At 40.9% G+C, this 24,193-nt stretch overlaps 1 protein-coding gene across 1 annotated transcript in view; it reads right to left on the bottom strand.

The window, feature by feature from the left end:
• Positions 1-3,783: 3,783 nt before the first annotated feature.
• Positions 3,784-24,193, bottom strand: part of SLC22A2 (solute carrier family 22 member 2) — a 54,757-nt gene continuing 34,347 nt past the window's right edge. Inside the window, exons 6-11 of the mRNA XM_064293013.1 lie at positions 21,313-21,419; positions 19,809-20,023; positions 18,851-18,959; positions 17,927-18,039; positions 12,450-12,549; positions 3,784-3,907 (exon numbers count right to left, since the gene is read on the bottom strand). Coding sequence (XP_064149083.1) covers positions 3,841-3,907; positions 12,450-12,549; positions 17,927-18,039; positions 18,851-18,959; positions 19,809-20,023; positions 21,313-21,419 — 711 coding nt within the window. The 3' untranslated portion in view covers positions 3,784-3,840. The remainder of the gene's footprint in view (positions 3,908-12,449; positions 12,550-17,926; positions 18,040-18,850; positions 18,960-19,808; positions 20,024-21,312; positions 21,420-24,193) is intronic.

Here is a 24,193-nt window from a genome sequence, read left to right on the forward strand (position 1 = left end):
CTGCACCATCCTCATCATCACTGTTAAACTTGAGCCCATTGTTGCACCCACTGTGTCAATCCATCTCCTTGAGAGTCGTCCTCTTTTTCGCTGACCCTGTACTTTATCAAGCATTATGTCCTTCTTCAAGGACTGGTCCCTCCTGATAACATGTCCAAAGTATGTGAGACAGTCTTGCCATCCTTGCTTCTAATGAGCATTCTGGCTGTACTTCTTCCTAAACAGACTTGTTCGTTCTTCTGGCAGTTCATAGTATATTCAATATTCTTCACCAACACCGTAATTCAAGGGCATCAATTCTTCTCCAGTGTTCCTTATTCATTGTCCGACTTTCACGTGCATATAATGTGACTGAAAACACCATGGCTTGCGTAAAGGGCACTTTAGTCCTTAAAGTAACATCTTTGTTTTTTAACACTTTAAAGAGGTCTTTTTTGTAGCAGATTTGCCCAATGCAATGCATATTGTGATTTCTTGACTGCTGCTTCCATGAGTGTTGATTGTGGATCCAAGTAAAATGAAATACTTGACAACTTCAATCTTTTCTCCATTTATCATGATATTGCTTATCGATCTAGTTGTGAGGATTTTTGTTTTCTCTATTGAGGTGTAATCCATACTGAAGGCTGTGGACTTTGATCTTCATCAGTAAGTGCTTCAAGTCTTCAGCTTCAGCAAGCAAGGTTGCATCATCTAAATATCAAAGGTTGTTAATGGGTCTTACAATCCTGATGCGCCATTCTTCTTCAAATAGTCCAGTTTCTCAGGTTATTTGCTCAGCATACAGATTGAACAGGTATGGTGAAAGGACACAACCCAATGTACACCTTTCTTGACTTTAAACCATGCAGTAGCCCCTTGTTCTGTTGGAATGACTGCCTCTTCGTCTAAGTACAGATTCCTCATGAGCACAATTAAGTATTCTGTAATTTCCATTCTTTGCAACATTATCCATAATTTGTTAGGATCTGCATAGTCAAATGCCCTTTGCATAGTTAATAAAACACAGGTGAAAATCTTTTTGGTATTCTCTGCTTTCAGCCCGGATCCATCTGACATCAGCAATGATATCCCTGGTTCCACATCCTCTTCTGAATCTGGCCTGAATTTCTGGCACCTCCTTGTTAATGTACTTCTGAAACCACTTTTGAATGATCTTCAACAAAATTTTACTTGTGTGTGATATTAATGATACTGTTCAGTAATTTCCACATTCTGTTGGATCACCTTTCTTGGGAATAGGCATAAATATGGATCTCTTTCCAGTCGGTTGGCCAGGTAGCTGTCTTCCAAATTTCTTGGCATATTCAAGTGAGCGTTTCCAGCACTACATTTGTTTGTTGAAACATCTTGGTTGGTATTCTGTAAATTCCTGTTGCCTTGTTTTTCACCAATGGCTTAAGTGCAGCTTGGACCTCTTCCTTCAGTACAATCGGTTCTTGACCATATGTTACCTCCTGAAATGGTTCAATGTCAACCAATTCTTCTTGGTATTGTGACTTTGTGTATTCCTTCCATCTTCTTTTGATGCTTCCTGAATTGTACAGTAATTTGCCCATAGAATCTTTCAATATTCCAATTTGAGGTTTGAATTTTTTCTTCAGTTCTTTCAGTTTGAGAAATGCCCAGCATGTTCTTCCCTTTTGGTTTTCTATCTCCAGATCTTTGTACATGTCAATATAATACTTTGTTTTCTTGAGCTGCCCTTTGAAATCTTCTGTTCAGCTCTTTTACTTCATCATTTCTTCCATTCCTTTTAGCTACTGTATGTTCAAGAACAAGTTTCAGAGTCTTCTGATATCCATTTAGGTCTTGTCTTTCTCTCCTGTCTTTTTAATGGTCTCTTGCTTTCTTTATGTGTGAAGTCCTTGATGTCATTCCACAATTCACCTGGTCTTTGGTCATTAGTGTTTAGCGCACCAAATCTATTCTCGAGGCGGTCTCTAAATTCAGATGGGATATACTCAAGTTTGTACTTTGGCTCTCATCCACTTGTTCTAATTTTCTTCAGTTTCAACTTGAACTTTCATATGAGCAATTGATGGTCTGTTCTGCAGTCAGCCCCTGGCCTTGTTCTGACTGATGATATTGAGCTTTTCCATTGTCTCTTTCCACAAATGTAGTTGATTTGATTCCTGTGTAGTCTATCTGGTGAGGTCCAAGTGTATGGTCACCGTTTATGTTGTCGTAAAAAGGTATTTACAATGAAGAATTCGTTGGTCTTGCAAAATTCTATCTTGAAATCTCCAGTGTCGTTTCTATCACCAAGGCCAGGTTTTCCAACTACCAATCCTTCTTTGTTTCCAGCTTTCAAATTCTGGTCTCCAGTAATTATCAATGTATCTTGATTTCATGTTTGATCAATTTCAGACTGCAGAAGTTGGTTTAAAATCTTCAATTTCTTCATCTTTGGCTTTAGTAGTTAGTGCCTAAATTTGAATAATAGTCGTATTAACTGGCCTTCCTTGTAGGCATACGGGTATTATCCTATCACTGACAGCCTTGCACTTCAGGATAGATGGCATTCTTCTTCAATTTGTCATTCCCGGCATAGTAGACCATATAATTGTCTGGTTCAAAATGGCCAATATCATTTCAACTCACTAATGCTCACTAATGCCTAGGATATCAATGTTTATGCATTCCATTTCATTTTGACAACTTCCAAATTCTCCTAGCTTCATATTTCATACATTCAATAGATAATATTCAAAACTGAAAAATCAAGAAGTGTGAATGTAAGGCAAGTTATTTAGATTTATGGAAGTAAAACCCCAGCTAAAATAGTTGAAAATTATTTCTGAGGAGTTGGTAGAGGTGGAATAGAGCATGGAATTTTCACTTTTCATTATAGACCTTGAAGTAGTTATTGTTGTTAGGTGCTGTCAATTCAGTTTTGACTCATAGTGACCCATGTGACAGAATAGCACTGCCCAAGGGTTTCCTGGCTGTAGTCTTTATAGGAGCAGATTACCAAAGCTTTCTCCCACAGAGCTGTTGAGTGTGTTCGAACCACCAACCTCTTGGTTGGCAGCTGAGTGCTTTACTGTTGTGCCACCAGAGCTCCTTTGAAATAGTCAGCTTTTCAAAATTTATTTATTCCATTACTTCAGTAAAAAAAAAAATTAATATAAATTTTTAAAGTCCATGAATCTGGAGAAATTTTTATCAAACTGAAAAATTATCACCCGCGGTTTAATGATGCCAATGCCATTGAAAATGCACACATTTGTATTTCTCAAATCTAAATACAGAAACACTGAGTAATTTCTCAAGTTGTATTTCTGATTATTTTATTTTAGATTCCCTTAAAATGTAACCCCCAGATTAATTAACGTAATTTAAAATTTTTCCATACCTGATCCTGAAAGTTCCATTTAAAGTTCTTGAAATAAATTCTGGACAAGTAGATACTACTTTGGGTGGTCTATGTCTTTAAGAAGACACGTTCTCTGGTCCCAACTTTATTGTTCTTGGCTCTTTTCTGTTCTGTTTCCCTGGCTCACAGTTTCCCTATGTGTTGTGGTTTGATGTCCTTGTAGGGAAAGGAACAACAACAACAAAAAAAGACAAAGAAATACAAAGGTGGAGAAAAAAATCCCAGCAAAGCAATGGCCATTGTTCTATGGTTGCTGGGAATACAGTGAGCTACACAGGATTAAGTCCCGTAGATAGATTTTTATACAATAGTACAACATACTACACTTGGCTGTAGATCTAAGATGACAGGTTTAGAGTGAAGATAGGAGGATTGTATGGGTTTTCTGGTGAGTGAAGAAATCTGACTCTGGCCTTGGCATCATCCAAGCAGGGCCACAGGAGGAGTAATAATCTCTCTTCTTAGCTTAGTGGAATGTCTAGTTTCTTGACTTGGAGATAAATCATCTTTTCTTTACCTTTTCTTGATCTGCAGTAACAAAAAAAAAGGAAAGGGAGAAAGAAATTATGAGGAGACAGGAAATCAAAATAAAGTAGATGATAAATAATGGAGCAATAAATGTGTACAAGCTATGTCTAAAACTGGTCTTATCATGTGTTCTGAGTGGTGATTCTCAAACGAAAAAAAAAGCTTGGTGGATAACTAATGTGGGTGGGTTGGTTCCTGAAACTCTCTTCTAGAAGTAGGACTGGCCTAAATATGTTCCCGGCTTAGGGTCTTCCACCAGTCTCTCTAACAGAGAATGTGGGTAAAGTCTAAATTTAATCTTCTGTCAGTTAAAAATGACGATTGCAAAATATAGACACAATTGTCATCAATTCTGCAAATAGAATTTTTTTTTTTTTAATCAAAGCTCATTTACTTTTCATCAGTTTGACATGTGGAATTTTTAATTAAAAATTTGTTCAAATGGCAAGGTCGCTCAAAAATGCTGTTTCTACGAATGTCAAAATGTGGCGATGCTCTTGTAGAAATGCGTCTTTCCTCACTGAGTAGCTCCCAGCCATGCCCTGTGGACTTGGTCCTGTTTATAGTAACATTGAAACCAGGTATGGGCTGCTCCTGTGTCCTCCAAGCTCCTTATGGACTTTCCCCACCTGGTGGTGGTTAGTCCTGCCTTAGTTTCTGAGGCAGGGAGGGTAGCAGGAGCTCCCTCAAATCATGGAGTGATGTTGGAATCTTCTCAGACTCCACATGTAGGGACACAATCAAGTTGGCTGGCTCCCATGATCACTGTGCCAACAACAACTACAACGTAAACATCATCATCAACATCTACAACATCAACAATACAACATAACAACAGCATCAACAACAGCAGCAGTAGCAGCAACAACAGCAGCATAGACAACGTTGATAACAGCAACAACACTCATCAGCGTCAGCATCAACAACAACAGCCACTGGTGACTGACTACTAGGTAAACACTGGGCGTTCCATCTGCTTTTTCTCATCTGTGAATCCAGCCTTTTGCGGGGAGGCAGCACTCATGAAGTGCATGGGCTGTGGACTCTGATCGCCAGGATTAGGATCTTGTCTTTGTCATTTCCTGGCCATATGACTTTGGGCAAATTCTTTACTCTCACTGTGCCTTGGTCTTTTCGGTTGTCAAATGCTTTTAGTAATAATCCCTATTTTATAGAGTTGTTGTGAGGCTTCAGGGGGATCATACAGAAGAAAGGCTTAGAAAGCACTAGTTGAAAGCTCTTAGTAAATGTTAGCTTTTGTTAGCCTCATTTTACAGAACAGGAAACAGGTGAAGTAAGGTATGCATCAGTAAGTGGTTGAGACTGTATTTGTAACTAGGTCTGATTCCAGGTGGACCTGGTGCCCTTAGGAACCAAATGACTTGGGTGACAGGGAAGGAGGGTCCTATCCTACCCTATCCCTGTGGCTCTCTCTCGGTGGCTGAGACACTGGATCTGGGGCCCTATTGTCTCTGGTCAGTGTTCCTGAATAAGGCAGCTGCCTGCCTGACCCCATGGACAAACTGTGGCCGACCCTTCTTCCTACCTCCTCTAGGCTGCCCTCCTCCCAGCTCTTATCCCCTCACAGTCTCGTTCTGCAAGCCCCAAGCCTTACACAGACCCAGCTTCTATCTTAGAAAGGTGAATTGGGTTATGCAACGTGGAAAAAGAAAAGTGCAAATCTTTGTAGAAGCTTTTGTGGATCACACAACCCTAGGAACAACTTTTTAAATAATCAGCCTATTTTGAACCATCCTGTTGACGATTAAACAACTCTTACAGTAGAGGTGCATGTTGTATCACTGAGCTGCATTTCTGCCTCTTAAAGTAACTCAGGACATGTCTTAAAATGTGATTTCCAATAAATAGTCTACGTATACATTTTCCTGTTTTATAGGACAGCTATGAAAGCCTCTACTAATAATGGTTATTTAACATTTTTTAAGGGCCAGACATTTTATGTGCCTTCTCTCATTTAATTGTTACAACAAGCCATTGAGGTAGGTACTGTTGTTCCCATTTACAGAGGAAGAAACTGAGGCTTAGAGAAGTTAAGATCACACAGATGGTGTGGTGAAATGAGTTCCTTTATGTGGCCTTTTGCCTTAGTTCCTTGGAAAAAACAGCTTGAGAGATTTTTTCCCCCTACGCCCTGAGGGGGAAAATTTTGCCCTAGTTTTCTATCCCAGAGGGTTTGTTACTTTTCCCAGGTTGATTTACATTTCCTGGGGAAGCTGTAAACAAGGATGGTTTGATACTTTTTGCCTGGCCCTGGGCTGTAGCCTGCCCTGTGATTTGTATGTGCCTGGCAGGGATTGGTCGACAGACTAAGCAAATGAAGTATCTGTAGCCTACTGTGATCATTAAGGCTGTGTGTCAACTTGCCTGTGCCATGATTCTCCGTGGCTTGGCAGTTATGATGTAGTTTGGCAGTCATATGACGATGTGATTACTTCCATGATGAGATTTGGTATAAGGCAATCACTTCCATAATGGGATCTGCTATGAGTAGCCAATCAGTTGAAAAGGAGTTTCCTTGGGGGTGTGGCCTGCACTGAATGTAAGTGGACTCTCTGGCAAGGCTCTCAGGCTTTTGCTAGCTCTGAATCCTGCAGCTGGCTCCTGTTGCTCTGACCTCTGGTTCTTGAGACTTGAGCTAGCAGCTTACCTGCTGTCTTGCCTGCCAATCTTGGGATTCATCGATCTTTGCAGCCTGTGAGCCAGAGCTCTGCTGTCTGACCTGTTGATCTTGGGTTCACCTGCCCCTGTTGCTACATGAATCAGAAGCCTCCAGCCTGACCTATATCGATTTGGGATGTTCTAGCCTCTACAACCGTGTGAGCCATTTCCTTTATATAAATCTCTCTGGCTTTGCTTCTGTAGAGAACACAGCCTAAGACACCTACCATGCAAATTAAGTGCCTGTGGCCTATATAGAGGGAATTGGTTGGTTCACGGCCCTGGTGGGAGGGCCATGTCTTGAAACTGACAAGGAGTTGTAGCTATAATCAGCCAACCCCAAAGAGGTTTTGTGGATACAGAAAGAAGCAGGAAGAGAAGCAGCAGGAAGAAACAGAAGGAAGAAAGGAAAGAGAAGAAGCAGAGAGAAAGAGGAAGCAAGGAAACTCCTAAAAGAGCTGTAACACGGGTCAAGGGCTGTAATACCGGAGACAGAGCCAGCTCTGGAAAGGGCCCAGCGGCAGAGCCAGCAGCAACAGACAGCAGGGGTAAGAGGAGCTGAGAGAGCTGCCCTACACTGAAGAAAGAAGACTTTGCCCACATGCCTCCTGATGCTGATCCCAAGTTGTAGCCTGTTGATCCTGAGTTGTACCTTGTTGCTTCCTTGATAAACCACTTAATTGTAAGCATGGTCTGTGAATTTCGTGTGACCATTGCAGTCGATTATTGAATCCAGAAGAGAAGTAAAGAGTGCCATGGGAGGGACAGCTGGTGTCAGAGTTGTTAAAACATTGGAGAGTAGAGGTATGTCTGACCTCCACCTCATAGGGATCAGCCTTGGGCTGATCTTGATTCACATTATCCCCCCTGAAGTTAGGTACTATTCCCACTACCCTTTTACAGATGGGAGATGTGAAGACCTGGGAAAAACCCAGATGAATTTCGATTAGGAATGCTGTAGAAGGAACTCCAGCATTTATACCACAGACATCTGGTGAGATGCTGCTCTGTGTGTGCCGGGACTGTGTTAAGCTCTCAGGCTGTGACAGTCAACAGGACAACATCTCTGTCCTCAGGGCTGGTGCTCAGGTGGGTGGAAAGCTGCACTGAGACCAGGGTACAGGTGGGATGGTTGGTCTAGATCAAAGATCTGAAACCCAAATGTTTACAAGAGCCATCCAGAAAATATAAGCGTACCAGGCATAAGATAGTCAGGAATGGTGGGGACTGTGGTCACTGCAGAGGGCATGGCCCATCAAAAAGCTGAGAATCACCCAGCTCGAGCACATTATCACCAGAAGGAAATGCCTGGCCAGTGTTAGAAAATCTTGTGATTTTTTAACAGATCCTAGAAGTCAGTTTATGTGAGATTTCCCATTTTTAAAAATACTGTGTGGGCCAAGCAAAATAATCAAGGCCTTATGTGCTGTGGGCTGTCAGCATGTGAATTCAAAGACCTCTTCCAACTTTCCTAGATTCAAATTCTAGGAAAAGTCTCATACCCCCGCGATTCTTCTCCAGCAACATTTTTCTCAAGTACTGAATATGTTAAGGGTGAAAGTTTTGAAGAATGGATAAAATTTAGTACAGTTTCTGGCACCAATGGGCTAAAAACAGAGTACAGATAAAATAAATATGTATAAACGTACTGCATAAACAAGCCTGTGGGAATGGTACTGTACAAAACAAACAAAACCCCAAAACCATTGCCGTCGAGTCCATTCCGACTCATATCGACCCTATAGGACAGAGTAGAACTGCCCCAAAGGGTTTCTAATGAGCGCCTGGTGGATTCAAACTGCGGACCCTTTGGTTAGCAGCCAAACTTCCCCTTTATTTAGATTTTTTTTTGAAGCTTACTTTTTGAATAGGTTCACATGGTTCAAAATTCAGAAAGTGCAAAAATGTATGCATTGAAAAGACTCCCTCACTCCTATATCCCATAGCCACCCATTTCCACTGACAACCAATGTTAAGTTTTTTGCATATTCCTCCAGGGATACAAGGAAATATGTATATAAACTCCCTTCTTTTCTCTACAAATGATAGAATGTAATTTCCTTATCAGTATTTGTAAAGCTGCCTCATTCTTTTTAATGGCTGTTGTTGTTAGGTGTTGTCAAGTCAGTTCCAACTCATAGCGACCCTATGTACAACAGAAAGAAACACTGCCCAGTCCTGCGCCATCTTCATGATGGTTGTTATGCTTGAGGCCGTTGTTGTAGCCACTGTGTCAATTCATCTTGTTGAGGGTATTACTCATTTTTGCTGACTTGCTGTTTACGAAGCATGATATCCTTCTTTTTAATGGGTTTTTTAAAATAGTATTTTGGAGCCCTGGTGTCACAGCAGTTAAGATCTCGGCTGCTAACCAAAAAAGGTCAGCAGTTCAAATCCACCAGCTGCTCCTTGGAAACCTTTCTCCTCTGTCCTTTAGGGTCACCATGAGTAGGAGTCAACTCAATGGCAACAGGTTTGGTTTTTTTTTTTTACATAGTATTTTATTGAGTGGCCTACCATAATTTATTTAAGTGGCCCCACAGTTAATGACATTTGGGTTATTTCCAATCTTTTGTTATATTAAAAATGATTCAATGAATAATCATTTATATATCATTTTGCACATATAAATTCCAGGAAACGTGGAATTGCCAGGTAGATGGATATGTGCATTTGTAATTTTGATAACAGTTGTCAAATTGTCCTTCAGAGAAGTTTCCAACTTGTGTTCCTACCGATGATATATGAGACTGGCTATTTTCCCACATTCTTCCCAACACAGTATGTTACCAAGGAATTTAGTCTTCTAAAAAAATTTTAGTCTTCTACAATCCAAAAGAAAGTGGATATTAACAGTGCCAATTTGTACTTTTCTTATTATGAATGAGGTTGTGCATATAAGAACTGTTTTAATTCCCTTTTCACTGAATTATCTGTTGAAGTCCTTCACCTATTTTTCTGTTGAGTAGTTGCTCTTATGGATTTGTTAGAGCTCTTGATATATTGAGGAAATTAGCTCTTTGTAGAGTAGTATTTTTTCCAAGTTTGTCATTTTTTTTTTTAAGCTTATGTTTGTTTTTTAACGCAGAATTTCTTATTTTTATGGAGGCAAACTTATTAATCTTTCCTATGTGGGTCTGAAATTGATCAAGCATGCGATCAGGATGCATTGATAATTACTGGTGATTGGAATGTGAAAGTTGGAAACAAAGAAGGAGGATTGGTAGTTGGAAAATATGGCCTTGGTGATAGAAACAATGCTGGAGATCGAATGATAGAATTTTGCAAGACCAATGACTTCTTCATTGCAAATAACTTCTTTCACCAACATAAATGGCAACTACACACATGGACCGCACCAGATGGAACACATAGGAATCAAATTGACTACATCTGTGGAAAGAGATGATGGAAAAGCGCAATATCCTCAGTCAGAACAAGGCCAGGGCCCACTGTGGAACAGACCAGCAATTGCTCATATGCAAGTTCAAGCTGAAACAGAAGAAAATCAGAGCAACTCCACAAGAGCCAAGGTATGACCTCGAGTATATCCCACCTGGATTTAGAGACCACTTCAAGAATAGATTTGACGCATTGAACACTAGTGACTGAAGACCAGATGAGTTGTGGAATGACATCAAGGACATCATACATGAAGAAAGCAACAGGTCATTGAAAAGACAGAAAAGAAAGAAAAGACCAAGATGGATGTCAGAGGAGACTCTGAAGCTTGCTCATGAACATTGAGCAGCTAAAGCAAAAGGAAGAAAGGATGAAGTAAAAGAACTGAACAGAAGATTTCAAAGGGCATTTCAAGAAGACATCTCAAGAAGACAAAGTATTATAGTGACATGTGCAAAGAACTGGAGATACAAAACCAAAAGGGAAGAACACACTCGACGTTTCTCAAACTGAAAGAACTGAAGAAAAAATTCAAGCCTCAAGTTGCAATACTGAAGGATTCTATGGGGAAAATACTAAACAATGCAGGAAGCATCAAAAGAAGATGGAAGGAATACACAGAATCATTATACCAAAAAGAATTAGTCAATGTTCAACCATCAAGGGGTAGCATATGATCAGGAACCAATGGTGCTGAAGGAAGAAGTCCAAGCTGCTCTGATGGCATTGGCGAAAAACAAGGCTCCAGAAATTGACAGGGTATCAGCTGAGATGTTTCAACAAATGGATGCAGTGCTGGAGGTGCTCACTTGCCTATGCCAAGAAATATGCAAGACGACTTCCTGGCCAACTGACTGGAAGAGATCCATATTTATGCCTATTCCCAAGAAAGATGATCCAACCAAATGCAAAAAGTATAGAACAATATCATTAATATCACACACAAGCAAAATTTTGCTGAAGATCATTCAAAAACAGCTGCGCAGTCTATCGACAGGGAACTGCCAGAAATTCAGGCTGGTTTCAGAAGAGGGCGTGGAACCAGGGATATCATTGCTGATGTGAGATGGATCCTGGGTGAAAGCAGAGAATACCAGAAGGATGTTTACCTGTGTTTCATTGACTAGGCAAAGGCACTCGACTGTGTGCCTCATAATGAATTATGGATAACATTGCAAAGAATGAGAATTGCAGAACACTTAATTGTGCTCACGAGGAACCTGTACATAGATCAAGAGGCAGTTGTTCAGACAGAACAAGGGGATACTGATTGGTTTAAAGTCAGGAAAGGTGTGTGTCAGGGTCTTATCCTTTCACCATACCTATTCAATCTGTATGCTGAGCAAATAATCTGAGAAACTGGACTATATGAAGAAGAATAGGGCATCAGGATTGGAGGGAGACTCAATAACAACCTGTGTTATGCAGGTGACACAACCTTGCTTGCTGAAAGTGAAAATGACTTGAAGCACTTACTAATGAAGATCAAAGACCACAGCCTTCAGTATGGATTGCACCTAAGCATAAAGAAAATAAAAATCCTCACAACTGAACCAGTGAGCAACATCATGATAAATGGAGAAAAGATTGAAGTTGTCAAGGGTTTCATTTTACCTGGGTCCACAATCAACAGTCATGGAAACAGCAGTCAGGAAATCAAAAGACGCATTGCATTGGGCAAATCTGCTGCAAAGGACCTCTTCAAAGTGTTGAAGAGCAAAGATGTCACCTTGAAGACTAAGGTGCACCTGACCCAAGCCATGGCATTTTCAATCACGTCATATGCATGTGAAAGCTGGACAATGAATAAGGAAGACCAGAGAAGAACTGATGCCTTTGAATTGTGGTGTTGGCGAAGAATATTGAATATACCATGGACTGCCAAAAGAATGAACAAATCTGTCTTGGAGGAAGTACAACCAGAATGGCCCTTAGAAACAAGGATGGTGAGACTGTGTCTTACATACTTTGGACACGTTGTCAGGAGAGATCAGTCCCTGGAGAAGGACATCATGCTTGGCAGGTACAGGGTCAGCTGAAAAGAGGAAGACTCTCAAGGAGATGGATTGTCACAGTGGCTGCAACAGTGGGCTTAAGCATAACAACTATTGTAATATTGGCACAGGACCAGGCAGTGTTTCGTTCTGTTGTGCACAGGGTCACTATGAGTCGGAGCCGACTCAACAGCACCTAACAACAACAATGTGGGTCTTGGATTTTGTGTTTTATTTAGAAAGACCTTCCCCACTAAGAAAGTGTAAAATAATTCTTCTGTAGCTTCTTCATTATTTTACTATTTCTTTCTTTCTTTTTTTTTTGCATTTTTAAGTCTTTTATATATTTGAATTTTTCTCAATGTATGATGTGAGGTATGGATTCAACCTAGTCTTTTTTCCAATTGGCTACCAAATTGTCCCCAAACACTTTCTGAATTGTTGATTTAGGAATTTCAAACCCCTACCTTTGCAGGTTTTCAGCTTCCTCTATAGTCTCAGGTAAAGCCTTTCCTTTGGTCTCTGGAAGCAGGAGCACCAACCCACCAGCAATCAAGCCAATCACAGCTGAAAAAGCCAGACATATGCAAATCACATTAAGAACTGAAAAATGTAGGTTGTGTAATTAGATCTCCCCTTATTTCTATTTTTGTGTTTTCTTATACTTATTTACAGATTCCGTTGTGATCTCTGACTGCCCCATTTTCCATCATAAATATTACACTGACTCCAAACTCCACTAGGTTACAGTTCCATTTAGGGAAATGAAATACTTAACATTTTGAGCCAAGGTTATTCTAGGCTAGAGGACACTGTCACCATATTAAGATACTTTGGAGTTAGAAAATAACTGAAAAAATCAAATGTTAAAAAAGGAAGGACATAACCCTGCTATCATAAAGCGCTTAGTAATGAAAATTAATCAGACGTTTGGATCTTTACTAGCAGATAAAAGTACTGAATCATGTATTAGTGCATAACATGATTAACAAGAAGAGCCGGGCTTTTCAGTTCAAAGTCAGGTGTTTGATCAGTTCTTTTTGTTCCTTTTTTCTTTGTCTCCATCTGTAACCTTTTGCGTGTGCTGGGGGTAGATACTAAACTCTCTAATACTTTTGTTTGTTTAAATTCTCATTAAAGTTTTAGGCTTTAAAAATTGTATTTCTATATGTATTTCCATAACAGAAAATGCAGGAAGTGGGCTCTGGGTTATTCGCTAGTGTTAGGGTTTCAGTAGAATGCCGGGCCCAGCCCGTCTCTGGCCTTTGAGTGCTTTCCACACTCCAAGCCTGGTAATGGGAACGGGCTACAGAGAAACACACAGGAAACTCAGGGGCAACTGCCCATCCCTGGTAACCACAACAGGAGGGAGGATTTTTGGTAAACCTCATTCATATCTGGAAAGAACTTGGGCTTAAAAATGGATGACCTTGGGCAATTTAAAGAGTTTGACATTAACTGGCCTGTGACCTAAGCAACGCATATATATAGAAGTATGTTTTGATTCCAGGAGTTGAGACCAAACATATACCATTTTATAACTGTTTATCAAGGACTTGCAGTGTATTGAAGGAGCCCTGGTAGTGCAGTGATTAAGTGCTCGGCTGCTAACCGAAAGGTCAGCAGTTCGAACCCACCAGCTGCTCTGTGGCAGAAAGACGTGGCAATCTGCTTCCATAAAGATTACAGTCTTGGAAACCCTATGGGCTAGTTCTACTCTGTCTTTTAGAGTCTCTGTGAGTTGGAATCTACTTAATGGCAATGGGTTTGGTTTTTTGTTTTGTACTATATTGGGAGCTATGCTAAGCATATTACATGTAATGGCTCACTCCTTACCCAAACTCTGAGTTAGGCATTATAATTCTCATTCTATAGATGAGTCAAACTGAGACTCACCATGGATAAGCCACTTTCCTAAGTCAACTAGCCCATAGAAGATGGTCAGTCTTGCTTCGAACCTCATCTCCAGGTCTGCTGCGCTAGGCTGCCATATTAATGAGCCTCACTGCCCTCTTCTCCTTGCATGAAGGCACCAGATAGACTTGACAGCGCAGTTTTAAATTAAAATTAAACAATGGTGCCCTAAACATACCTTATTTTATGATAGGCTTATTTTATGTATTTATTTAATCAAAGCAACAGAAAGGGTTCAAAGGATTTGTGATGAAAAATGACGTTTCTTGCCCCAGACCCCTTACCCTTACTCTCAGTCCCAAAGCAAACATTTTTATCTGAATCTGTTTCCACTCACTCTGGCGGTCCTTTCTTAAATCCAAATAATATACTTAATTAGATACTTTTTCCCGATCTATCCGATTTGTTGTTGTTAGGTGCCATCCAGTTGGTTCTAACTCATAGCGACCTTATGCACAACAGAATGAAACACTGCCTGGCCTTTTGCCATCCTCACAATTGTTGCTATGTTTGAGCCCATTGTTGTAGCCATTGTGTCAATCTATCATGTTGAGGGTCTTCCTCTTTTTCACTGGCCCTCTGCTTTACCAAGCATTATGTCCTTCTCTAGGGACTGGTCCCTCCTGATAACATGTCCAAGGTATGTGAGATGATGGTCTTGCCACCCTTCCTTCTAAGGAACGTTCTGGCTGTACTTCTTCCAAGACAGATCTGTTCTTTCCTTTGGCAGTCCATGGTATATTCGATAGTCTTTGCCAACACTGCAATTCAAAGGCGTCAGCTCTTCTTCGGTCTTCCTTATTCATTGTCCAGCTTTCACATTCATATGAGGCAATTGAAAACGCCGCAGCTTGGGTCAGAGGCATCTTAGTACTCAAAGTGACATCTTTGCTTTTCAACACTTTAAAGAGTTCTTTTGCAGCCGATTTGCCCAACACAACAGGTCCTTTGATTTCCTGACTGCTGCTCCCATGGGTATTGGTTGTGGACCCAAGTAAAATGAAATCCTTGATTTCAATCTTCTCTCTGTTTATCATGATGTTGTAATTGTGAAGAATACAATATATTCATAAAATTACCATTGTTGGCATTTTACATTTGCAAAGAAAGGCCTAGTTAGTCAGGATATTCCCTATTAATGTTTCGAGTGCTCTTTCAACAAGGACTTTTCAATTGGTTGATTTTTCAGGCTTCTTGGTGATTTCTCAGGCTTCTTACTGATGAAGATCAAAGACCACAGCCTTCAGTATGGATTACACCTCAACATAAAGAAAACAAAAATCCTCACAACTGGGTCAATAAGCAACATCATGGTAAACGGAGAAAAGATTGAAGTTATCAAGGATTTCATCTTACTTGGATCCACAATCAACACTCATGGAAGCAGCAGTCAAGAAATCAAAAGATGCATTGCATTGGGTAAATCTGCTGCAAAAGACCTCTTTAAAGTGTTCAAAAGAAAAGATATCACTTTGAGGACTAAGGTGTGCCTGACCCAAGCCATGGTATTTTCAATCACCTCTTATGATTGTGAAAGCTGGACAATGAATAAGGAAGACTGAAGAAGAGTTGATGCCTTTGAATTGTGGTGTTGGCAAAGACTACTGAATATATACCATGGACTGCCAAAAGAAAGAACAAATCTGTCCTAGAAGAAGTACAGCCAGAATGCTCCTTAGAAGCGAGGATGGTAGGACTTCGTATCACATACTTTGGACATGTTATCAGGAGGGGACATCATGCTTGGTAAAATGGAAGGTCAGCAAAAAAGAGGAAGACCCTCAAAGAGATGGACTGACACAGTGACTGCAAAAATGGGCTCAAACATAACTAAGGTTGTGAGGATGGTGCAGGATTGGGCAGTGTTTCGTTCTGTTGTACCTAGGGTCGCTATGAGTTGAAACTGACTTGATGGTACCTAACAACAACAGTATTTTGTGGCTAAGATCACAATTACCACACCATTAGTGTATAGAAATGATTGAGTGCTTGACTACTAATTGAAAGGCTGGCATTTGAACCTGTCTAGAGGTGCCTGGGAAGAAAGGCCTGGTGATCTGCTTCTGAAAGGTTTGAAAGTTTTAAAAACCCTATAGAGGAGTTGTACTCTGCCACACATGAGGTCGCCATGAGTTGGACTCTGTACCAACTGGTTTGGTTTCTGGTTATTGTGAGGAAGAGAAAGGGAAAGAAGTTAAAATGCAAAATGGTTAGTTTTGTTTCCTGCAACTACTCAGATTACAGGTTGGTAGGGAAGAAGGTGACACTGCTGACAAAGACAAAGCTGGGGCTTGTCTTTAAATTTACCACACACGTTGAAATGCAAATATAACGTTTTACCTTCCCCAAGGGGAGATAGGGCGTGAAGAAGGGTCAAGGCAGTTCCTCTGAGACTGGACTTCTCTCATTGCTTTGTTAAACAGTCCCTAGAGAAACAGGAGGTGTCCATTCTCTATCCAGGAATACCCATTGGCCCACTGAACACCCGTTGTCCTCCCAAGGGAGAAGTTGAGATTGAGGCATTTCCAATGTCTTCCCGGAAGGAGGGAGTCTAGAGGGTGCATGGGCATCTCCTCAAGATGGAAAGAGGTGACAGGTCCTCAGCCAATATTGAGGAGAAGAAGAAATCTGGGGTATGTATGTCCCGTAAGCAGGGCCAACCACTCCGTGGCCAGACAATAGCAATCTCAGGATAAAGAACTTGTGTTCTATCAACTTTGGACATCTTGTCATGATTAAGTTGGAATGTGAAGGAATTTACTGGGTCTGTTACGAGGGTGAGTTCTATCAAGAGTCTGGAACTTTCACTGGCAGATCTATAGCAATGGAAAATCTTTTCCCTCACAAATCCCTGGAAAGGATGGGGAAGAGAAGGAGTGAACAGAGGTACAGCCGTGTGGCACTGAGCAGCATCAGGAGAAAACGATACGGGTGCTCCCCAGTGTACATCTGGGAGGTCTTTTTCTTCCCTCCTTTAAACTGAGCATTGTAGGTTGTCCTTGTTGTGTCATAGAGTCAATTCCGACTCAGTGATCCCATGTGATAGAGTAGAACTGCCTCACAGGATTTTCTTGGCTATAACCTTTATGGGAGCAGATCACCAGGTCTTTCTCTCGAGGAGCTGCTAGGTGGGTTCAAACTGCCAAGCTTCCAGTTAACAGCCAAGTGCTTAACTGTTGAGCCTCCAGGGCTCCTGAGTGTTGTATGCCCATGGAAAAAGCGTGACATATTTGAATGCAAAGGGGCTTAACATGGGTCTTGAAGGAGACTGAACTGCGTGTAACATGAGAAGGTGGGTGTTGTGTGTGTGAATCTGGAAACTGCATTCACGTCATAGACATCCGTGGGACACATGGAAGGAAGAAGATCCGTCTCATAGTCTGTCGTTGTAGAGAAAGCCAGTGGAGGCTGAATGAATGGAAGGTCCAGGAATTCTCTCCATCTGTACATTTTATGCTCAGCACATGTCTCTGTGTGCTGACTGATGACAATAGGACCCGTCCCTGTGACCTTGCATCCTCCTCCCACTGGCGGGGCCAGGCAGGAGATCGGCAATTTACAGTCTGACCTGCCCTGACTCTGCTGACTGTGTTAGAAGGGAATGCCGTGCCCCTGTCCCGTAAATCTAACTGCTGAGGAGTTTGAAGGAGGAGGCCCCAACACCCACTCAGTGCTCCATTATGCTCATGCCTTTTCGCAATTTTGGTTTTCATTCCAACCACCATTTTTTGAAGTAATGAAGTAATTTTCCACAACTGGGAATAGAGGCAGCAGAAAAAGCCAACCCTTTGACAGAGAGACCCAAGGAGGGGTGGAAACCGTAGGGAAGAGAGTCAGGGACACTGCTTCATGACCACTTCCTTCCAGCTCGCTTTTCTCTTGAAGTTTGTACTTCGGACTTTGTGAGTCCTAATGCATTCCCACACTTGAGGGTTAGTAGTTGCCTGCATGACTCCTATTTTTAGGTAGAAAAATGAAGGTCGCTAGAAAAACAGATTTTCACTTAACCACATTGATGAGGATGTCTTACCAAAAACCACCAGTGGGAGTTCATGCCAGATGTCAGTGAGTCGGTACACTAGGAATGGCGTGAGGATGCCACCAATGTCACACATCGAGGAGCAGACATGAACGCCAAGGTTCCTAAAATGCAAGAATCTTATTAACTGTTTAACTCATCATAGTACTTAGTAAACTGTCACCCCAACTCCAAATAAATAGGCTCCCAAGTCATTAAAATGTCTGCCAACTGAAAAAATGTGTTCACACTATTTAACGCACAAAAATGATGCCGTTAGTTGCTATTGAGTCTGCTCTGACTCATGGTGACCTTATGTATAACAAAATGAAACGTTGCCTTGTCCTGTTCCAGCTTCACGATCGTTGACATGTTTGAGTCCATTGTTGTGGCTGCTGTCAATCCGTCTCATGGACGGTTTCCCTCATTTTAGCTGACCTCTACTTTACCAATCATGATGTCTTTTTCTAGCAATTGGTCTTTCCTGATGACGTGTTCAAAGCAAGCAAGTCAAAGTCTTGCCATCCTCACTTCTATGTATGGTACATAAATCCATTCGTATTCTGATAGACTTGTTTTATATAAGCTTAATTAGAGAGGGGAGAAATTTTTACTTTGTATTTTCATCATCTGGCTTCCCTGCACCATTTCTAGGGGCTGTTTGTGCTGTTCCAGAGTATTCTCTCCTATAACCACTTGGTAATCTCTCTCTTGGAATTCGGTATCTCCTGTTCTCACCACACAGTTTCTGAATTTTACCCCAGCCTGTAAGTGTGGGAGGTGAACTGTTTGACTTGGCTTCTGTCTTTAAATGTTCTCATCTTCTCCTACACTGTGTGTTAACAAGTAATGTATCCTTACCTTGCACCTGTGATAGTACCTGCCAAGGAACAGATACTCCACCCACTCTCTCTGTGTGATGTAAAATGTACTCACCTAATGAATGTGGGGTACAATTCTGCGCTGACCAGGCAAACCATTTCATAGGCCATTGTAATCCCCATTCTGCCCAGGCAAGCAACTAAAATTTTTAGCCATTGTAGGTCTAAGGGGAAAGAAAAAAAAAAAAAAAAAAAAACCACACCACTTATCCATGATGCACACAATGCTGCTGCTTCAAGGAGTACTCCAGAGGGGCTTTGTGAGGAGCAATTCCACATTCCAGAATGGGAGAGAACACAATTGCTTCTATAGATTCAGACAATGTCAGCAATTCTCTATCTCTCTTTGTTTTAACCTTAGACACGATTGTCTCTCTTAGCTGTAGACCACAGTAGTTAGTAATGATAGAATTATACCTGTTTCCAAAGTGGGCTGGCTTTAGTCTGTAGAGGTCACCCAAAAGAAACAGCAAAATACAGGCATATTTTAAACAATGGCTAATAACTGAGGAATTTAAACCAAGCTCCATATTGCTAATGGGATCCCGTTATACAGGATTTTGTTCCTCTTCATTGAGAAAGCATTTTAAAAAGAAAGAAAGGAACAGAGTAATTGTTTATTGATTGCATTTGCTTGAGTTGTCACATTTAATCTTCAGGACGATGCAAAGAGGTCAAGGGATTTGCCTAAATAATATCTGGACGTATTAGAATAAGACTGTGATCCTGGGCCCTGCTCTGCCCAAAAGCCCAAACTCTCTGCTTTAGGCCAGTGCTGTGGCCTGAAGCATAGGTCTTCATAGCTTTTCTTCTATTTTACACTGAGAAACGATTGAAAGAAATTGTTCTTAAAGGCAGGGTGGCCACCTGGGTTTACCCAGGAAGATTCTAAATATTGTTCTCTTTCTTTCCAAATTGATTTGAATGATAAATTGCATGCTTATCCTATCAAAGGGTTATGACACTCTCTCTTCTCAGGGCCTTGGAGGACCCCAGCTTGTTCTGAAACTTACCATTAGGGATAAAAGCTGAGACCAGACAGGCTGCCCCTGCCACCATATTCGACGCAGCCCAAGGATATCGGCGGCCGATGCGATCGATGGTGAGAATGATGATGAAGGCAGCTGGGAATTCAACCAGGGCTGAGTAGAAGAAGTCCAGGTAGATGTTGCTCCCTGCAAGGCCCATGTGCATGATGAGGCCTTGGTAGAGAACAGAGCTCGTGAACCTGAGTAAAGAGGAGAGCCCAGGTCACGCTAAGCACCGAAAGCATGTAACCGAAAGGGAGAGACTTCTGGAAAAAATGGGAAGTGATGGTATACCACCTTTCTTTGTGGTCTTCTTACTGCTATTCCCTCTATCCCATTGTTCTTACATATCTGATACACTGTGGTGGCTGGTTGTGACCCAAAAACCAGAAAAGGGGAGAAAATTAGGATGGCATTCCATGGCCCAACTGAAAGCCAAGAAAGAATTTCTCAATGGTCATAGTGATTTATTTAGTAAAACTATATCGAACTATTAGTGGTTGCTTAATTATTTCTCTTTGTGGTCTTCTAATGGAGTTGGAATCAAGAAGATTTATCAATTATCTCAAATTTCAGAGAAGCAGAAGACCAAATGGGTACAGCCACTTTCTTGATGGTTTGTCTTCTGACCTGATGCAAACAACATTTTGATGCTGTTTCTAGTTTTGTTGACTAAAAATGTTCATTATCTGTAATGCAAAATATGAGGCTAATGAACAGGAGTCATGATTATTCAGAAAAGGAGAGGGGGATAAGGGGGCTGAATGTCACCATTGTATTTTACAAGCAACTGGTGGAGGTTGCTAAATTAATTCCTGATGAACTTTGGTTGTGTCAATGTTGTAAGCCTTCATTTGGCTGGTGTGAAACCCAATGTGCACTGAAAGGAAGTGAGCCTCCTATGAAATGCATAGACCATGGCAAGCAACTCCCAGTTACTGAGAGCAACTGCAGACAGCAGATACAGTGAAGTTCAAGTTACTGGATTGTGATAACAGTGGATTGTTATTGTTCATAAATTGATTTTTTCCCCTCCAGGTAGATGTCTTTTTTCTTGCCAGCCCTGTACGATACGAAGAGATCTACACTCATTTTCAATTAATCAAGGCCAATAGTTCTCAATCTGGCTATATTAGAAATACATTTTAAAATATTGGTTCCTGGGCCCTACCCCAGATCAATTACATCAGTATCTCAGGAGGTGGGGCTCTGGCCTTGGTATTTTTAAATATCCCCAAGCGAGTCTAATGGGAAGTCAAGGTTGAAAACATATGGATCTGTCGTCAGGGACTGTAAACGGATTTCAACATTTGTCTGAGAAAAACGATATTGGAAAACCTGCTATAAATGAGCCACACATTGACGTCCACTGCCAATACTAATCCTGCTATCAGACTGTATTCTGAAGGTGCTGTTGTTCTCTCCCCTTAATGTGGAGGACTGGGGTTAAAAGAAGGTGGGGGATCTTAAAATGAAAAATGTTCCTTACCAGTTGTACATCAAGATCAAAGTGTGCTTCCTTATCTGAGGGGTTCTGACCAAGTCAAGAAATGAAGGGTTCAACTTCTCACCAACTTCCTCATCAGGTCTAAGACTCTAAGAACAAACAATAACAGCTTTGTACATCTAATGGTGGTGTCCCTGGGTCATATGTGGAATAACAATAATACCTTACATTTATGGAATGCTTTTTATAATGTGCCCGTACTATACTGAGTTCTTCACACACATCACCTTACTTAATCTTTATAATGATCCTGTAAGTTAGGTTTTATTTTTTTCACATGGTTTTACAGCAGAGGGAACTGGGATACAGAGAAGTTAGGTAATTACACCACATACATAGTGATAATATTTGTAAAGCCCAGTGGAGTAAGATTGAGGCCCAGTCAGCTGCCCACGGGCTGAAGGAATCAGCATCTTCACATATCTGGACCCATTTGTGACCCATCAGGTCGGAAGCTCTGTTCAGGGACCTTGATACTCAGCCCAGTGGCATCAGCATCACCTGGAGCTTGTTTGAAATAGATCGTGGGTCCCACCCCAGATTTACTGAATCAGAATCTTCATTTTCACAAGATCCCCAGTGATTCTATGCACAGATGTAGCAGGTTGAATAGTGTCCCCCAAAATTCATGTCTACCTGGAACCTCAGAATGTGACCTTATTTGGAAATATGGTCTCTGCAGATGTAATCAGTTAAGGATCTTGAGAGGAGATCATTTTGGATTTAAGGTGGGCCCCAAATCTAATGACTGGTATCCTTATAAGGAAAGGACACAGAGAGACACAGAGGGAAGATGGCCAGGTGAAGACATGGACAGAGACTGGAGTGATGTATCTACAAGCCAAGGAATGCCATTGGAGAGCTGGAAGCCACCAGAAGCATGGGGAGAGGCATGGAATAGATTCTCCCTCAGAGCTTCCAGAAGGAACCAACCCTACTGACACCTTGATTTCAGACTTCTGGACTCCACAATGGTGAGAGAATGAATTTCTGTGTTTTAAGCCACTGAGTTTGTGGTAATTTGTTACAGCAGCCCCAGGAAACGAAAACAAGCGATGTTAAAGTTTGAGAAGCACTGTTGTAACAGAGCACAGTTAGTAGATGATGTAGTTGAGATTCAAACTCTAGGGCAGAACTCTCATACTAACCACTCCACTCTGCCTCCTTCTTAAAAGGCACAACCTGGACTGTATGCAAAAGAATGAGGGACAAGGGGAGAAACCTTCCAACAAGACTTTGGAGCCATTACGTGAACTCTATCTCCTTTGGTGAGACAAAGATTCACCTGTGCTTTATTTCCTGGCCAACATCTAAAAAGGCCTAAAACTTAAGAATCAGGTTTGAATATCAGTCATCAGACACCAGATAGGAAGTGAAGAAAAGAGGTCTCCACTCAAAAACCCTCATCGTAAATGTCATGTATGTCTCAGGTTCTCATAGGTAATTTATCTTAGGTCCTCATTCAGAAAAGATTCATTCTTATTTAGACATAATTTTCCCATAAGCTTGATTTTCTTTTCCAGCCTTTGTTAGCTGAGATAGGAAGAAAGCCCTGGCAATCTATCCCCGAAAATTCAACAGTGAAAACTCAGTGAATCACAAAAGAATATTGCCCAATATAGGACTAGGCATCGCTTGTTCTGCTGTACCTTGGGGTTCCACGAGTCGAAGCTGACTTGATGGCAGCTAACAGCAACAACACCAATCAGCTGAGAAGGTTTAAGTTAATAGTGGATGAGATCAACTAAAGGCAAAATTTTAAACACAGACAAAATGGGCACTCCAATTATGTGATTCTACTGAAGAACATTTCAAAAAGAACATTTCAAGATCTGTCATGAAGTACAATGCTGTCAGTGATAGAATAATATCAAAAAAACCTACAAGGAAGACCAGTTAATATTATTAACTATTAATAATATTAACAACGATAATACTTAATATTTTTAACTATTATTCAAATTTATGTACCAACCACTAAGGTCAAAGAGAATGAAATTGAAGATTTTTTTTTTACCAACTTCTCCAGTCTGAAATTGATCAAACATGCAATCAAGATGCATTGATAATTACTGGAAACTGGAATGTGAAAATTGGAAACAAAGAAAAAGGACTGGTAGTTGGAAAATATGGCCTTGGTGATAGAATGACACCAGAGATTGCATGATAGAATTTTGCAAGACCAGAAACTTCTTCATTGCAAATACCTTTTTTCAACAACATAAACAATGACTATACATGTGGACCTCGCCAGATGGAATACACAGGGATCAAATCAACTACAACTGTGGAAAGAGACAATAGAAAAGCTCAATATCATCAGTCAGAACAAGGCCAGTGGCTGACTGTGGAACAGACCATCAATTGCTCATGTGCAAGTTCAAGTTGAAGTGAAGAAAATTAGAACAAGTCCATGAAAGCCAAAGTATATCCCACCTGAATTTAGAGGCCATCTCAAGAATAGATTTGATGTATTGAACACTAATGACCAAAGACCAGATGAGTTGTGGAATGACATCAAGGACATCACACGTGAAGAAAGCAAGAGGTCATTAAAAAGACAAGAAAGACGTAAAAGACCAAAATGGATGTCAGAAGAGACTCTGAAACTTGCTCTTTTTTTTTTTAAGTGAGTGGAAGAAATGATGAAGTAATAGACCTGAACAGAAGATTCCAAAAGGGCAGCTCGAGATGACAAAGTAATATATTATAATTAAATGTGCAAAGAGCTGGAGATAGAAAACTAAAAAGGAAGAACACGCCCAGCATTTCTGAAGCTGAAAAAACTGAAGAAAAAATTCAAGCCTGGAGCTGCACTATTGAAGGGTTCTATGGGGGAAAATATTAAACGACAAGGAAGCAT

Source organism: Loxodonta africana, chromosome 1 (assembly GCF_030014295.1).
Source record: "Loxodonta africana isolate mLoxAfr1 chromosome 1, mLoxAfr1.hap2, whole genome shotgun sequence".
Classification (NCBI taxonomy): Eukaryota; Metazoa; Chordata; class Mammalia; order Proboscidea; family Elephantidae; genus Loxodonta; species Loxodonta africana.